Source organism: Canis lupus, chromosome 14, assembly GCF_011100685.1.
Source record: "Canis lupus familiaris isolate Mischka breed German Shepherd chromosome 14, alternate assembly UU_Cfam_GSD_1.0, whole genome shotgun sequence".
In the NCBI taxonomy this organism is placed as follows: Eukaryota; Metazoa; Chordata; class Mammalia; order Carnivora; family Canidae; genus Canis; species Canis lupus.
In genome coordinates, this window is record NC_049235.1 from 541,835 (window position 1) to 560,091 (window position 18,257).

The 18,257-nt window shown below is 47.7% G+C and overlaps 1 protein-coding gene across 1 annotated transcript in view; it reads right to left on the bottom strand.

Annotated features, from left to right (window-relative positions):
• Positions 1–277: 277 nt before the first annotated feature.
• WNT3A (Wnt family member 3A) overlaps positions 278–18,257 on the bottom strand; it is a 48,057-nt gene continuing 30,077 nt past the window's right edge. The window contains exons 3-4 of the mRNA XM_038556358.1: positions 14,870–15,135; positions 278–797 (exon numbers count right to left, since the gene is read on the bottom strand). Coding sequence (XP_038412286.1) covers positions 318–797; positions 14,870–15,135 — 746 coding nt within the window. The 3' untranslated portion in view covers positions 278–317. The remainder of the gene's footprint in view (positions 798–14,869; positions 15,136–18,257) is intronic.

Genomic DNA, 18,257 nt, shown 5'->3' on the forward strand with positions numbered 1-18,257 from the left:
CCCCGCCTCCATCCAGGAGCCCCATCCCCGCCCCACCCGGTAGGAGCCCCCGCCCCCATCCGGGGAGGAGCCCGCCCGCATCCAAGAGCTCCGCCCCCCGCCCTATAAGGGGGAGCCCCCGCCCTCATCCAGGGAGGAGCCTGCATCCACCCAGAGCCCCGCCCCTGACCCATCAGGGAGGAGCCTCCGCCCCGTCCAGTGAGGAGCCCCGCCCCCATCCAGGAACCCCGCCCCCGCCCCATCAGGGAGGAGCCCCGCCCCACCCAATCAAGGGAGGAGCCCCGCCCCCAGCCCAGCCGCCCGCCGGCGGGGTCGCGCTACTTGCAGGTGTGCACGTCGTAGACGCGCGCGCACTCCTGGCAGCTCACGTAGCAGCACCAGTGGAAGACGCAGTGGCACTTCTCTCGGCGCTGCTCGGTGCGCGCGTTGTGGCCGCGGCCACAGCACAGCAGGTCGCAGCCGTCGATGCCGTGCGAGCTCACGTTGCACGTGCGGTCGCGGGTGCCGAACGAGCCGGTCTCGGGGTTGGGCTCGCAGAAGTTGGGCGAGGCCTCGTAGTACACAAGGTCGCGCTCCGTGGGCACCTTGAAGTAGCTGTAGCGGGGCCGCAGCGTCTCCACCCAGCCGCGCGACTCGCGGTGCTTCTCCACCACCATCTCGGAGGCGCTGTCGTACTTGTCCTTGAGGAAGTCGCCGATGGAGCGGAAGTCGGGCTGCGACCACCAGCAGGTCTTCACCTCGCAACTGCCCGACAGCCCGTGGCACTTGCACTTGAGATGCATGTGGCTGGCGATGGCCTGCAGGAACGCACCCCGGGGCGTCAGGGCTGGCCCTGGCACCCCCTGCCCGGGTTGGCTCGCCTGTGCCGTCCGTCTTCCCCGGGGTGAGGTCCTGGCCGGCGGCTCCCCTCCTCCTGTTGTGCTGGCAGACCCAGTAAGACCTGTCCCTTCTCACGGGGGTCACCGGCGCCGCCTCTTCCGTGCACTGCAGGGGGCATCCTGGCCGACCCAAGGTCCACGGAGGGCAGGGCCTGGGAGGAGAGAGGTCTCCTCGGCTGGGGTCAGGTTTATTTCTACATCCTCTAGGACCAAGCGAAGGAAGGGAAGGGACTGTGAGGTGATGATGCGTTTCGGGCATGCAGGAGGGAGGATGTGGGCTGGAACAGTAGCCCAAAGGACCTGTGCATGGTGGCGAGGTGATGGGGGTGGCTGCCCCCCCGCCTGGAAGCTGGCTTCACGGGTATGTAAGGGAATTGGAAGAGGTGGTACAGCACCAGGCTGGGGGACCTTGGGTCCTGAGGGTCAACAGCCACAGGGCCTGACTGAGGAATGCATTTCTTCCTTTCTCTCTTTGAGGGAAGGGACAGGGTTGGGGGCTAAGGGGTGTGTGACTCAATCAGGTTAATGTTGCATTGACCGCTGGGGTGCACACCTGCCACCCACGAGCCCTAGAGATGGGGCTGGTCCAGGGGGCCGTGGGCTGTCTGCTGGCTGGCGCAGACCCCCCAGACCTCACACAAGAGGAGGACTATAACATTTCATTCGCTGTTTTACTATTGTGACTGTCATTGCAATGATAACACATTGGTTGATATATCGGCCACAATTAAATTCAACATGAAAATGAATGCCAGCTGCTTCCTTTTTAAATGCAGTTACAAGAATATCTGCAGCTGCGTATGTGAGTCTCATTATTCCCCTACTGGTCAATGTGAGGTGGGCTGTGCATCCAGACACTGCCCCCACCCTGTCCCCTCCCTGCTGTGTCTTCCACACTTCTCTCCTACTGGCTATTGGCTCTTTCCCAGGGCATCTGCAATGACTGCACCCCACCCCACAGTTAATTTCTGTCTTATGTCTGTGCTCTTCTCTTTTCCAGAGGAGACCTTTTCAATGTCTTTAGGTTTACTTTTATAAAAGTTATATATGCATGTACTTTAAGGAGTCCAAGAGTACCTGAGACTTGCTCCCACACCCAGGCCCACATGGCACCTCCTAACCAGCCAGAGCAACACCTGCATCTCAATAGAATGTTTGACTTGCTGCATCTTGAGTGTTGAGGGACCCAGCAATGTCTCCCCTATCCCCATGGAGGGCAGGAAGTCAGCTCTTTTATCATCACCCCGCCACTCCAATGCACACCTGCCCAGCCCCCTCCACCCTAAAAACTGAAGCATACTCCAGTTAGATCAATAGTGAGTGCTGGCAGTATTGGCATTGTGTTAGATGCCATACCCAGCTGAGCCCCATGATCACTCCTTTTCTTTTCCTACAAAACTTTGTGGTTGCTGTTTTTAATGTACCTATTATGGATTCAGGCTCAGGCTTTGCCCGAATTGTCTTTGAGATGTTTAAACACACCACATATTTTAAGATTTCAGCTTCTCGGGGGCATCTTTTTCAGAAGCTGTCTGGCAGATTTGGGGAAATATGCATGTCCCAAAACTCAGCTTTTCTACCTAAAAAGTCGGCAAGATGGTTTAGCTGGGTATAAAAGTCTTGGCTTAGAAACTCATTTCCCTTTAGAACTCTGAATGCACAGCTCCATTTTTCTTTCAGCTTCCATTGTTGTTCTTGGGAACCATTTGGATCCCAGATCCTCTGCATGAAACCCACAGAGTGAATGGCTTCCCTGTGTTGTAGGCTGTGAATTTCAGGGTGATGGGTCTTGACGTGGGTCTCCTCTCTCATGCACCAGTGCATATGGTCTGTTCGGTCTGAACCTTGTGATTCTGGGTACCTTCCTGCCTTCTTAGCTGACTTCCTCTACATCATGTCTGTCATTGTCTCTTGGACAGATCCTTTGTATTCTCCATTCTTTTCCTCTTTTCCATCTCTGCCTTGTCTCAGACAACCTTTGTGCTGGGAGTTTGATTTCTTCTATTCTACCTTTATTTTCTAGCAGTTTCACCCACCTTCCCTGAATGTTCTTTTGATTCAACATCCTATCCCACTTTTTGGAGAGAGTATTTTCTCTCTCTGGGTATTGTGGCAGGTTTTTTTTTTTTTTTTAACTTTTTTCAATCTTTTTTTTTTTAATTAAAAAAATAATCTCAATGTCCAATGTGGGACTCAAACTCATGACCCTGAGATCAGGAGTCATATACTCTACCAATAGAGCCAGCCAGGTGCCTGGAAGAGTGGTGGAGTTTGAAGTTTTCACCTCTCTTTACAATGTTTTATTCCTGTTTGTTTTTATCTTTACCTCTGTGGTTGTGAGAGGCCTTCCTCAGATGTCCTGTGATCCCTGGCTGTCTGCTGATACTTAAAAGGAGGACCTGACCTGTCATGTTGGAAGCTCAGCTCCTTGGTGGGGGCTAATCTGCATGGGCCCCTCATTGTAGAGTGACCTGGCTCCATTATTTCTTGGGGAACCCCAGGTCAGTATCTTTGAGTTTCCTCTTGGGTTGGTTCCATCCCGCTTCCTGGAGGGTCATCATGGTCAGTGTGGAATACCGACAATAGGAAGGTAAATGTGTGTGTAGATGGGAATTTCACTCAGGGAAACCTCGCCTTCACCCAGGCTATGCTTGCTGTCCTTCTCTCTGGACACACAGTACTTTGTCTTTCCTGGGGAACACACCTGCAGATTTCTGCCTTGGTAAAGGGTGGGGGCATTTGCCTGGGTACAAGCTATTGGACAAAGGCCTGGTGGGTTCTAAAGTACTCTTACTGTAAATTATCAATCTATCTTCCCATTTTTAAGCTGCACTTTTCAAGACACCTGATACTAGTACGTCCCGAGTTGGTTCTCAGAGTTCTCTACTCATTTAGGATTCTACTTGCTTCTAAGACCTAAGTATTCATGCATCTACTTCTTAGTCTACAAACTTTTGCTGCCATGCTCAGCTCCTGGCTTCCATGTTGTCAGGAGCATCCCTGTGTTGATGTGTTGTAACATTCATTCACTGTCATTTTAGTGGGGTTCTGAGGGGTTGCAGAGAGAAATGCTTGTATTCACTGCGATTCCTCACAGGTCTTTCCACTCTACAGTTGCTATGGGATTCTTTCCAAAGGATATTATATGATCTGTATAGTTTCCAGTTCCCCGCTGAGACATTCAGACTCGCATTTTGGTTTTGTAAACCTAAGTAAGCATATTTCTTTTCCACAGTCTGTGTCTCATAATTCCAGTATCAGAGTCCATGTGGACTTGTTTCTGCGAGTTTTGCTGACAATCACTCATTGTGTCACCAGCTCATGTGACAGGTTATCCTTTGATTCTGTGCTGGATGCTGTGTTTGGAAAATTATTTGTAGAAACATTTTTTGACCTTGAATATGGTTATCACCCTTCAAAGGGGGATTTGCCTGCCTTTTCCAGGTATGTGGGAAAACGAGCAATTGGGATCACCATAATCTGTTCCTAGATCTTGAGATTTTTCTAGCCTGCACTTGTATACAAGGGCTGGTCTACTTCTGGTTTTCCTTTGCTCCTCAGAGCTCCAGCCTAAACCAGGGGGAGGTTTCCTGGAGATGGAGAGGCTGCCGGAAGTGTATGCACTGTGGCCCAGTTCAGGATGAAAGCTGATTCAGCTCCTGGGCTCAGGGTTCTGCCTTCTCCCGGCCCTTGAGCCACTAATTTCTCACTATTCAAGGTTACATATTTGACACCTAAAATAACTTCATAGGGGCATAATATACATACAAAAGTATATATGTCATAAATGCAAAACCTGACAAAATTTCACAAATTGCCAGCCACTGGACATCAGCTCCCCAGAAACTCCTGTCATGTTCCCTTCCAGTTGTCTCTTTGGCCTCTTATACCCTTCTATGAATCTTTTAATATGTCCAGTTTTCTTTCATTGCAAGTGCTTTTATCAGTCTGTTTACAAAACCTCTGCCTACTCCAAGGTCATAGAAACATTCCATGTTTTCTGCCTAACATTTCTGTTCATTTGTTTTACCTTTTCCATTTGGGTTTGCCATTGACTGTATATATGGCATGAGGTAGGGGTCAGGGTCTTTTCCCCACCATGTCATTGTCTGATTGACTAGGTACCATTTATTGAAGGGACCATTTCTTGTCTGTGCTGCCCTGTTGTCCCGTGGTAGGTAGGGTGACTGTACACAGGTGGGCTTCCTCTGTGTCTAATGGGGCCCCTTTCCCATTTCATCCTGCATTTGTACTTGTCTTGGACAGGAAGATGAGTCAGTTTCTTTGTTCTCTTTTGATGGCAGCCCAACGCTTCAGACCTCTGCAATGCCCTGGTTCCCAGGCCAGCACCATCCTGGTGTTGCTGAAACTACTAGAGCATTCTGCATCACCTCCCATGACTGACTGGTCCCCTGTGGGCTCTCCACGACCATCAGACCCAGTCCACTCCAACATATATAGCCCTTCCCAGCATGGTCCTGTTTGTCCTCTTCCTCTGCTCTCTACATGCTGTCTGCCAGACAGCCTCACTCCAGGTCACAGGCTTCGGGTGGCCCCAGGGCTCTCCTGGCTTTCCTCCACCTAGATAGCTGTTAGCTATTTTGCATGCACTGCTCCCAGTACCAGCAGAAGGCATTTGTTTTAAGATGCCAGCCCGGGGTGTGTCCCCTGCAAGGTGCCCGGGTCACCCTGTGTGTGCATTTCTTTATCACACAATGTCCCACACTGTGCTGCAGGGGCCTCACTTTTTCCTCCCTGGACTGCAGGCAGGCCAACAAGGCAGCCCTGTATCCCACCTGCCACCCTGTGGGAATGCCCTCAGCCCTTGTGCAGTGACTGGACTGGCTGTTTCAGAGAGCCCCAGGCAGTAGGTGAGCAGATTTCTAGCCTGGCCACCAAGGATGGCCCATCCACCCAGCCACACCCTCCAGGGAACTGAGGCACACGTCCTGCTCAGAAATCTTCCATGGAGGTGGGGCTGGATGGCAGAAGAGTAGGGTCCCAAAGTAACCTGTCCCCACCAAATTACCTAGATGACCTTCAAATCATCCTGAAAACCTACGAATTTGGCTTGAGATTTAAAGAGAGAACAGCTGGAATGCTACAGTGAGAAGAATTAATACCTCTATCAAGTACAACTTGCTTTTGGCCACTCTGCACTGAGCAAAATGACTAGAAGGAAAAACTCACCTCAAAAGAAAGAACCAGAAACTGTCCTATCTCCCACAGAGTTACAAAATTTGGATTACAATTTAATGTCAGAAAGCCAATTCAGAAGCGCTATTATAAAGCTACTGGTGGCTCTAGAAAAAAGCATAAAGGACTCAAGAGACTTCATGACTGCAGAATTTAAATCTATCAGACGGAAATTAAAAATCAATTAAATGAGATGCAATCCAAACTAGAGGTCCTAACGACGAGGGTTAACAAGGTAGAACGAGTGAGTGACAGAGAAGACAAGTTGATGGCAAAGAGGGAAACTGAGGAAAAAAGAGACAGACAATTAAAAGATCATGAGGATAGATTAAGGGAAATAAATGACAGCCTGAGGAAGAAAAATCTGCGTTTAATTGGGTTACCCGAGGGCGCCGAAAGGGACAGAGGGCCAGAATATGTATTTGAACAAGTCATAGCTGAAAACTTTCCTAATCTGGGAAGGGAAACAGGGATTCAGATCCAGGAAATAGAGAGATCCCCCCTAAAATCAATAAAAACCGCTCAACACCTTGACATTTAATAGTGAAGCTTGCGAATTCCAAAGATAAAGAGAAGATCCTTAAAGCAGCAAGAGACAAGAAATCGCTAAGTTTTATGCGGAGAAATATTAGATTAACAGCAGACCTCTCCACAGAGACCTGGCAGGCCAGAAAAGGCTGGCAGGATATATTCAGGGTCCTAACTGACAAGAACATGCAGCCAAGAATACTTTATCCAGCAAGGCTCTCATTCAGAATAGGAGAGATAAAGAGCTTCCAAGATAGGAACTGAAAGAATATGTGACCACCAAACCAGCTCTGCAAGAAATTTTAAGGGGGACTCTTATAATTCCTCTTTAAGAGGAAGTCCAATGGAACAATCCACAAAAACAGGGACTGAATAAGTATCATGATGACACTAAACTCATATCTTTCAATAGTAACTCTGAACATGAATGGGCTTAATGACCCCATGAAAAGGCACAGGGTTTCAGACTGGATAAAAAAGCAGGACCCATCTATTTGCTGTCTACAAGAGACTCATTTTAGACAGAAGGACACCTACAGCCTGAAAATAAATGGTTGGAGAACCATGTGCCATTCAAATGGTCCTCAAAAGAAAGCAGGGGTAGCCATCCTTGTATCAGATACACTAAAGTTTATCCCGAACACTGTAGTAACAGATTAAGAGGGACACTATATCATACTTAAAGGATCTATCTATATTGATGATAGGACACAATCATCAATATTTATGCACCGAATGTGGGAGTTGCCAAATATATCAATCAATTAATAACCAAAGTTAAGACATACTTAGATAATAATACACTTATACTTGGTGACTTCAATCTAGCGCTTTCTACAGTCGATCTGTCTTCTAAGCACAACATCCCCAAAGAAACAAGAGCTTTAAATGATACACTGGACCAGATGGATTTCACAGATATATACAGAACTTTACATACAAATGCAACTGAATACACATTCTTCTCAAGTGCGCATGGAACTTTCTCCAGAATAGACCACATACTGGGTCACAAATCAGGTCTTAACCGATACCAAAAGATTGGGATCGTCCCCTGCGTATTCTCAGACCATAATGCTTTGAAATTAGAACTAAATCACAAGAAGAAGTTTGGAAGGATTTCAAACACATGGAGATTAAGGACCATCCAGCTAAAAGATGAAAGGGTCAACAAGGAAATGAGGGAAGAATTAAAAAGATTCATGGAAACTAATGAGAATGAAGATACAACCATTCAATATATTTGGGATACAGCAAAAGCAGTCCTGAGGGGGAAATACATCGCAATACAAGCAGCCATTCAAAAACTGGAAAGAACTCAAATACAAAAGCTAACCTTACACCTAAAGGAGCTAGAGAAAAAACAGCAAATAAATCCTACAGCCAGCAGAAGAAGAGAGTCGAGCAGAACTCAATGAAATAGAGACCAGAAGAACTGTGGAACAGATCAACAAAACCAGGAGTTGGTTCTTTGAAAGAATTAATAAGATAGATAAACCATTAGCCAGCCTTATTAACAAGAAGAGAGAGAAGACTCAAATTAATAAAATCATGAAAGAGAAAGGAGAGATCACTACTAACACCAAGGAAATACAAACGATTTTAAAAACATATTATGGGCAGCTATACGCCAATAAATTAGGCAATCTAGAAGAAATGGACGCATTTCTGGAAAACTACAAACTACCAAAACTGGAACAGGAAGAAATAGAAAACCTGAACAGGCCAATAATCAGGGAGGAAATGGAAGCAGTTATCAAAAACCTCCCAAGACACAAAAGTCTAGCGCCAGATGGCTTCCCAGGGGAATTATATCACACGTTTAAAGAAGAAACCATACCTACTCTACTAAAGATGTTCGGAAAGATAGAAAGAGATGGAATACTTCCAAACTCCTTCTATGAGGCCAGCATGACCTTAGTCCAAAACCAGACAAAGACCCCACCAAAAAGGAGAATTACAGACCAATATCCCTGATGAACATGGATGCAAAAATTCCCAGTAAGATACTAGCCAATAGGATCCAACAATACATTAAGAAGATTACTAACCATGACCAAGTAGGATTTATCCCCAGGATACAAGCTGGTTCAACACTCGTAAAACAATCAATGTGATTCATCATATCAGCAAGAGAAAAAACAAGAAACATAGGATCCTCTCAATAGATGCAGAGAAAGCATTTGACAAAATACAGCATCCATTCCTGATCAAAACTCTTCAGAGTATAGGGGTAGAGGGAACATTCCTCAACATCTTAAAAGCCATCTACGAAAAGCCCCCAGCAAATATCATTCTCAATGGGGAAGCACTGGGAGCCTTTCCCCTAAGATCAGGAACAAGACAGGGTTGTCCACTCTCCCCACTGCTATTCAACATAGTACTGGAAGTCCTGCCTCAGCAATCAGACAACAAAAAGAATTAAAGGGCATTCAAATTGGCAAAGAAGTCAAACTCTCCCCCTTCGCAGATTACATGATACTCTACATAGACTCCACCCCAAGATTGCTAGAATTCATACAGCAATTTGGCAGTGTGGCAGGATACAAAATCAAGGCCCAGAAGTCAGTGGCATTTCTAGACACTAACAATGAGACTGAAGAAAGAGAAATTAAGAAGTCCATCCCATTTACAATTGCACCCAAAAGCATAAGATACCTAGGAATAAACCTAACCAAAGAGGTAAAGGATCTATACCCTAAAAACTATAGAACACTTCTGAAAGAAATTGAGGAAGACACAAAGAGATGGAAAAATATTCCATGCTCATGGACTGGCAGAATTAATATTGTGAAAATGTCAATGTTACCCAGGGCAATTTACACGTTTAATGCAATCCCTATCAAAATACCATGGACTTTCTTCAGAGAGTTGGAACAAATTTTTTTAAGATTTGTGTGGAATCAGAAAAGACCCCGAATAGCCAGGGGAATTTTAAAAAAGAGAACCATAGCTGGGTGCATCACAATGCCAGATTTCAGGTTGTACTACAAAGCTGTGGTCATCAAGACAGTGTGGTCCTGGCACAAAAACAGACACATAGATCAATGGAACAGAATGGAGAACCCAGAAGTGGACCCTGAACTTTATGGTCAACTAATATTCAGCAAAGCAGGAAAGACTATCCATGGGAAAAAAGACAGTTTCTTCAATAAATGGTGCTGCGAAAATTGGACATCTACGTGCAGAAGAATGAAACTAGTCCACTCTCTTGCACCATCCACAAAGATAAACTCAAAATGAATGAAAGATCTAAATGTGAGACAAGATTCCATCAAAATCCTAGAGGAGAACAGAGGCAACACCCTTTTTGAACTTGGCCACAGTAACTTCTTGCAAGATACATCCATGAAGGCAAGAGAAACAAAAGCAAAAATGAACTATTGGGACTTCATCAAGATAAGAAGCTTTTGCACAGCAAAGATACAGTCAACAAAACTCAAAGACAACCTACAGAATGGGAGAAGATATTTGCAAATGATGTATCAGATAAAGGGCTAGTATCCCAGATCTATAAACAACTTATGAAACTCAACACCAAAGAAACAGACAATCCAATCATGAAATGGGCAAAAGACATGAACAGAAATCTCACAGAGGAAGACATAGACATGGCCAACAAGCACATGAGAAAATGCTCTGCATCACTTGCCATCAGGGAAATCCAAATGAAAACCACAATGAGATACCACCTCACACCAGTGAGAATGGGGAAAATTAACAAGGCAGGAAACCACAAATGTTGGAGAGGATGCGGAGAAAAGGGAACCCTCTTGCACTGTTGGTGGGAATGTGAACTGGTGCAGCCACTCTGGAAAACTGTGTGGAGGTTCCTCAAAGAGTTAAAAATAGACCTGCCCTACGACCCAGCAATTGCACTGTTGGGGATTTACCCCAAAGATTCAGATGCAATGAAATGCCGGGACACCTGCACCCCGATGTTTCTAGCAGCAGCGTCCACAATAGCCAAACTGTGGAAGGAGCCTCGGTGTCCATCGAAAGATGAGTGGATAAAGAAGATGTGGTTTATGTATACAATGGAATATTACTCAGCCATTAGAAACGACAAATACCCACCATTTGCTTCAACGTGGATGGAACTGGAGGGTATTTTGCTGAGTAAAGTAAGTCAATCGGAGAAGGACAAACAGGGTATGTTCTCATTCATTTGGGGAATATAAATAATAGTGAAAGGGAATATAAGGGAAGGGAGAAGAAATGTGTGGGAAATATCAGAAAGGGAGACAGAACATAAAGACTCCTAACTCTGGGAAACGAACTAGGGGTGGTGGGAGGGGAGGAGGGCGGGGGTTGGGGGTGAATGGGTGACGGGCACTGAGGGGGACACTTGACGGGATGAGCACTGGGTGTTATTCTGTATGTTGGTAAATTGAACACCAATAAAAAATTAATTTATTAAAAAAAAGAGACTCATGAAAGAGAAATTAAGGAGTCGATCCCATTTACAATTGCACCCAAAAGCATAAGATACCTAGGAATAAACCTAACCAAGGAGGTAAAGGATCTGTACCCTAAAAACTACAGAACACTTCTGAAAGAAATTGAGGAAGACACAAAGAGATGGAAAAATATTCCATGCTCATGGATTGGCAGAATTAATATTGTGAAAAATCAATGTTACCCAGGGCAATTTACACGTTTAATGCAATCCCTATCAAAATACCATGGACTTTCTTCAGAGAGTTAGAACAAATTATTTTAAGATTTGTGTGGAATCAGAAAAGACCCCAAATAGCCAGGGGAATATTAAAAAAGAGAACCATAGCTGGGTGCATCACAATGCCAGATTTCAGGTTGTACTACAAAGCTGTGGTCATGAAGACAGTGTGGTCCTGGCACAAAAACAGACAAATAGATCAATGGAACAGAATAGAGAATCCAGAAGTGGACCCTGAACTTTATGGTCAACTAATATTCAGCAAAGCAGGAAAGACTATCCACGGGAAAAAAGACAGTTTCTTCAATAAATGGTGCTGCGAAAATTGGACATCTACGTGCAGAAGAATGAAACTAGTCCACTCTCTTGCACCATCCACAAAGATAAACTCAAAATGAATGAAAGATCTAAATGTGAGACAAGATTCCATCAAAATCCTAGAGGAGAACAGAGGCAACACCCTTTTTGAACTTGGCCACAGTAACTTCTTGCAAGATACATCCATGAAGGCAAGAGAAACAAAAGCAAAAATGAACTATTGGGACTTCATCAGGATAAGAAGCTTTTGCACAGCAAAGATACAGTCAACAAAACTCAAAGACAACCTACAGAATGGGAGAAGATATTTGCAAATGATGTATCAGATAAAGGGCTAGTATCCCAGATCTATAAACAACTTATGAAACTCAACACCAAAGAAACAGACAATCCAATCATGAAATGGGCAAAAGACATGAACATAAATCTCACAGAGGAAGACATAGACATGGCCAACAAGCACATGAGAAAATGCTCTGCATCACTTGCCATCAGGGAAATCCAAATGAAAACCACAATGAGATACCACCTCACACCAGTGAGAATGGGGAAAATTAACAAGGCAGGAAACCACAAATGTTGGAGAGGATGCGGAGAAAAGGGAACCCTCTTGCACTGTTGGTGGGAATGTGAACTGGTGCAGCCACTCTGGAAAACTGTGTGGAGGTTCCTCAAAGAGTTAAAAATAGACCTGCCCTACGACCCAGCAATTGCACTGTTGGGGATTTACCCCAAAGATTCAGATGCAATGAAATGCCGGGACACCTGCACCCCGATGTTTCTAGCAGCAGCGTCCACAATAGCCAAACTGTGGAAGGAGCCTCGGTGTCCATCGAAAGATGAGTGGATAAAGAAGATGTGGTTTATGTATACAATGGAATATTACTCAGCCATTAGAAACGACAAATACCCACCATTTGCTTCAACGTGGATGGAACTGGAGGGTATTTTGCTGAGTAAAGTAAGTCAATCGGAGAAGGACAAACAGGGTATGTTCTCATTCATTTGGGGAATATAAATAATAGTGAAAGGGAATATAAGGGAAGGGAGAAGAAATGTGTGGGAAATATCAGAAAGGGAGACAGAACATAAAGACTCCTAACTCTGGGAAACGAACTAGGGGTGGTGGGAGGGGAGGAGGGCGGGGGTTGGGGGTGAATGGGTGACGGGCACTGAGGGGGACACTTGACGGGATGAGCACTGGGTGTTATTCTGTATGTTGGTAAATTGAACACCAATAAAAAATTAATTTATTAAAAAAAAGAGACTCATGAAAGAGAAATTAAGGAGTCGATCCCATTTACAATTGCACCCAAAAGCATAAGATACCTAGGAATAAACCTAACCAAGGAGGTAAAGGATCTGTACCCTAAAAACTACAGAACACTTCTGAAAGAAATTGAGGAAGACACAAAGAGATGGAAAAATATTCCATGCTCATGGATTGGCAGAATTAATATTGTGAAAAATCAATGTTACCCAGGGCAATTTACACGTTTAATGCAATCCCTATCAAAATACCATGGACTTTCTTCAGAGAGTTAGAACAAATTATTTTAAGATTTGTGTGGAATCAGAAAAGACCCCAAATAGCCAGGGGAATATTAAAAAAGAGAACCATAGCTGGGTGCATCACAATGCCAGATTTCAGGTTGTACTACAAAGCTGTGGTCATGAAGACAGTGTGGTCCTGGCACAAAAACAGACAAATAGATCAATGGAACAGAATAGAGAATCCAGAAGTGGACCCTGAACTTTATGGTCAACTAATATTCAGCAAAGCAGGAAAGACTATCCACGGGAAAAAAGACAGTTTCTTCAATAAATGGTGCTGCGAAAATTGGACATCTACGTGCAGAAGAATGAAACTAGTCCACTCTCTTGCACCATCCACAAAGATAAACTCAAAATGAATGAAAGATCTAAATGTGAGACAAGATTCCATCAAAATCCTAGAGGAGAACAGAGGCAACACCCTTTTTGAACTTGGCCACAGTAACTTCTTGCAAGATACATCCATGAAGGCAAGAGAAACAAAAGCAAAAATGAACTATTGGGACTTCATCAGGATAAGAAGCTTTTGCACAGCAAAGATACAGTCAACAAAACTCAAAGACAACCTACAGAATGGGAGAAGATATTTGCAAATGATGTATCAGATAAAGGGCTAGTATCCCAGATCTATAAACAACTTATGAAACTCAACACCAAAGAAACAGACAATCCAATCATGAAATGGGCAAAAGACATGAAGAGAAATCTCACAGAGGAAGACATAGACATGGCCAACAAGCACATGAGAAAATGCTCTGCATCACTTGCCATCAGGGAAATCCAAATGAAAACCACAATGAGATACCACCTCACACCAGTGAGAATGGGGAAAATTAACAAGGCAGGAAACCACAAATGTTGGAGAGGATGCGGAGAAAAGGGAACCCTCTTGCACTGTTGGTGGGAATGTGAACTGGTGCAGCCACTCTGGAAAACTGTGTGGAGGTTCCTCAAAGAGTTAAAAATAGACCTGCCCTACGACCCAGCAATTGCACTGTTGGGGATTTACACCAAAGATTCAGATGTAATGAAACGCTGGGACACCTGCACCCCGATGTTTCTAGCAGCAATGTCCGCAATAGCCAAACTGTGGAAGGAGCCTCAGTGTCCATTAAAAGATGAATCGATAAAGAAGATGTGGTTTATGTATACAATGGAATATTACTCAGCCATTAGAAACAACGAATACTCACCATTTGCTTCAACGTGGATGGAACTGGAGGGTATTATGCTGAGGGAAGTAAGTCAGTCGGAGAAGGACAAACATTATATGTTCTCATTCATTTGGGGAATATAAACAATAGTGAAAGGGAATATAAGGGAAGGGAGAAGAAATGTGTGGGAAATATCAGAAAGGGAGACAGAACATAAAGACTCCTAACTCTGGGAATCGAACTAGGGGTGATGGAAGGGGAGGAGGGCGGGGGGTGGGGTTGACTGGGTGACGGGCACTGAGGTGGGCACTTGACGGGATGAGCACTGGGTGTTATTCTATATGTTGGCAAATTGAACACCAATAAAAAATAAATTTATATGTAAAAAAAAAAAAGAAATCTTCCATGTCTCCAGGACCCTCAAGAATGTGGTCAGAGAGTGCATCGCCCAGCCCCCACAGGGCCGGTGTACAATGGCCCCCTTCCCCACCCCCTGAGGGCACACGGCCTGGATGGACAACTCCCCGTGCACCTCCAGGACCAGCCAAGGGCTGATAACATACCTGGCGTCCGGCCTCATTGTTGTGGCGGTTCATGGCGGAGCGGGCGTCTGGCCGGTTCTCCCGTGCGTCAGCGAATTCCCGGGACACCATGCCACCAAACTCGATGTCCTCGCTGCAGCCTCCCCACTTCCAGCCCTCACCTGGTGAGCCCTGGTGGCGGCTGCTGCAGCCACAGATGGCAGCGGAGCCCTCCGCACATGAGCGTGTCACAGCGAAGGCCACGCCGGCCGAGGCGATGGCGTGCACAAAGGCAGACTCCCGGGTGGCTGCGGAGAGAGGCGACCCAGTTGGCAGGACCCGGCAGGGCTGCAGGGGTTGGCACCTGGCCCCAGGGTATCGTGGCCTCTTGCTGGGCTGGGCCTGAGTCCCTGGGGTGGTTGTGGGTGCTGGACTTACAGTCTCCCCAATGGCCAGGCAGGGCCAACGAGCCCCAGGTGGGGGACCGGGTATCAGTCTCCATGAGGAAACACAGGGACCCCTGCAATTCAAGGGTCAGATCAGAGCCAGCACTGGCCAGGATGTGCAAAACCTGAACCCCCTACACTGCTGGGGGCAAGGAAATTGGTGCTGCCCCTTGGAAAGCAGTTTGACAGCTTCTTGAAGCCAGACCCCTACCATGTGACTGGCCATTCAGCTAGGTATTCACCCCCTGAGGAAGCTCAGGTGCTTCAGGGGCCAGGAAGCAGAGGGCTTGGCTGGGGGCTCCCAAATGTACATCAGCAGGTGAACGGATAAAAATCCGTGGCATGAAATCAGTCAGCTCTGCCGATGTGATGCAGAAGCTCCCACTGCGAGAAAAATTATTGTAAGCACATGGTGGGAGGGGTACTAACCCGACTTACTGTAGTGGTCATCCTGCAATATGTGCGTGTATCGAATCAGTATGTGGTACACCTGAAACTGAATGTTATGTGTCAGTTTTACCTCAGTTAGACCAGTAAAGTGGAATTCTGTCTAATTGGGGACAAAATGAGGGGCATGAATGAATCTCAAAATCATCCACTGAGAAAAGGCAGATTTAAAGACCCCTTCCTCTTGGGCCCAAACAACCCGTGGTAGAAACCCCCAACCCAGACGTCCAGGATGAAAGTGTCCAGCAGCCTGGTGGCCTGCTTGGGGGCAGCTCCTGGCCCGCACACTGCCCACTTGTGCCTCTCATTCTGCCCGCACACTTTCCCATCTTCCACCCCTAATTCCAGGGACCTGCATGGTCCAGCTGAAGGGCCACTTTTTCTGGAACCTCCTTGAGGTCAGTGCTTCCACTGGACCCTTTGCCCCATGCTGGTCCCATGCTCCTGGACCTGGAGATGCTGAGCGCTGTAGCATCCAGGCCCCTGCTGACCCTGGGGGCTGGTCTGGAGGCTGCTGGGGCCCCCAGATGCAGCCTTCTCCCTCCACATGAGGGGAAACTGAGTGTGGGGACATGGTTTTGCAGAAAGGCCATGCAGGAGGGGTGGGGCTTGGGAAGCAGGAGCTGGTGAGGCTGACCAGGAGCAGACAGAGGCCTAGGGGGCACTGGGGAGGCTGTGGGGGCTCTGCAGAGGCTACGTCTGCAGCTGGGCTTCCCCTGACTACACAAGTGCACGTGCGTCCTGCGTCTGCATGAGCCTTCCAGCGAGGGGACCCAGCAATGACCCCCTCTGGGGGGAAGGTGAGGATGGGGCTACCCTGTGTGAACGGATGGGCCTCCCTCACTCCTCCATATGCACATATGGAGCCTGCTCTTTGCCAAGTTCTGCAGAAGGGAATATGGAAGCCTCAGGGAGCTTACCTGCTGGCGAGCAGGAATTTAAAAATCTAGATAAAAAGCCACGGGCTCTGGAGTTCAGCAGGCCTGGGGCTGAACCTGGGCTTGGTGTCCGGTGTCCGGTGCACCTGTGGGCATCTCTGCTGCTGTCCTGATGGGGACCTGCATCCCACCTCTCCTGCGCCGGCAGGAGGGAGAAGGGAGCAGGACAGGTGTGAGGATGGGCCCCTCCAGGCCTTCCATGCTGGGCATGGGCTGGGTGCCCTGCTGTGTCCCCACGTCCCTCCTGGGCAGCAGGCCTGGATGGTGCTGGGGCCCCCAGTGGCTCCCATTGTGGGGTGCAGACGTGTCCCCGCCCACATCAGTGCCTGGTGGCTTTGGTCTTGGCTGGGGGATGGGCAGGTGGGCTTCATCTTGGGGAGTGAGCAGAGGCTGCCAGCAGAGGCTGTGGGCTATTCCCCTGGCTTCCTCAAGCTCGCTCACCCCCGACACCAGGCAGGTAGAGGCAGAGGAATGGCGAGACAGTTCCAGCCAGCAGCATACACACTCAGACTCATCCAAGAGCCGACATACCTGTCACTGAAAAACGCACAAGTACTGTCCCCTCCCCTCTCCCCTCCCCTGCCCTTGAGTCCAGCCCTCAGCGTCTGTCACCTGTACCATCACAGGCTCCTGGATGTGACCTGCACACCTGCCTCCAGCTTTCCCCCATGCACATGTGTGTGTCATACATCTCAAACACACAGGCACAGCGTGTGCACAAGCATACACGCACACAAACACATGGGCACACATGCACACAACACACGTTTGCACACATGCAATGCACACATGCATACACACACGTGGACACACGCAAACACACACAGACATGCAAACACATGTAACACATGTGCACACAAACATGTATATGCAGAACACATGCACACATGCACAAACACGCACGCATGCAAGCACGTATGCACAGACCTATGCACACATGCAAGCACACGTGCACATACACATCACACAAGGCTGAGGGCACAGCCCTTTGCTTCATGCCCAGTGCGTCTTGCCTGGTCCCTCTGAGCTCCTGGGGCTGTGTCCTTGCCTGACCTGCGCATAGGCCCCCCCCAAGTGCTGCCCCCCCCAGCTCTGGCAGCTGCTCCCTGGCCTCCAGCCACAGTCAGCCTTTGTCACTCCCCTAGGGAGACTTCCAGTTGCTCCTCTGGTCATGTGCACCTGCCGTTTCCTCCGTGTGCTCTTCAGCCAGGGTCTGGCCATGCTGTCCAAGTGTGGTCACTGCCTGGCCAGGGAAGCTCTCACCTGCACCCTCTCCTGATTCGTCCCCTCCTTGGCCTGGAAGCTCCCTGAGGTGGGGACTGTGTCTTGTTCATTCTGCGTTTCCAGGAGCCCTGGGTTGGGACAGGGAGGCCCAGCAGGATCTGAGCCTGTGGGGCTGGCTCTCCACCCCTCCCCACTCAGCAACCTTCACTGTCCCTTCCCCGAAGGCCAGCAGACAGCTGCTCCCCCAGATGTTGGATGCCCTGCCTCACTCTCCTCTGTAGCACAGTCCATCAGTTCTCAGGCCCGGAGCTGCCTTCTGCAGGTCTGAGGTCTCTGCATAAATGCCAGCGTGGCCTGGACCCAGGCACCTTGTCC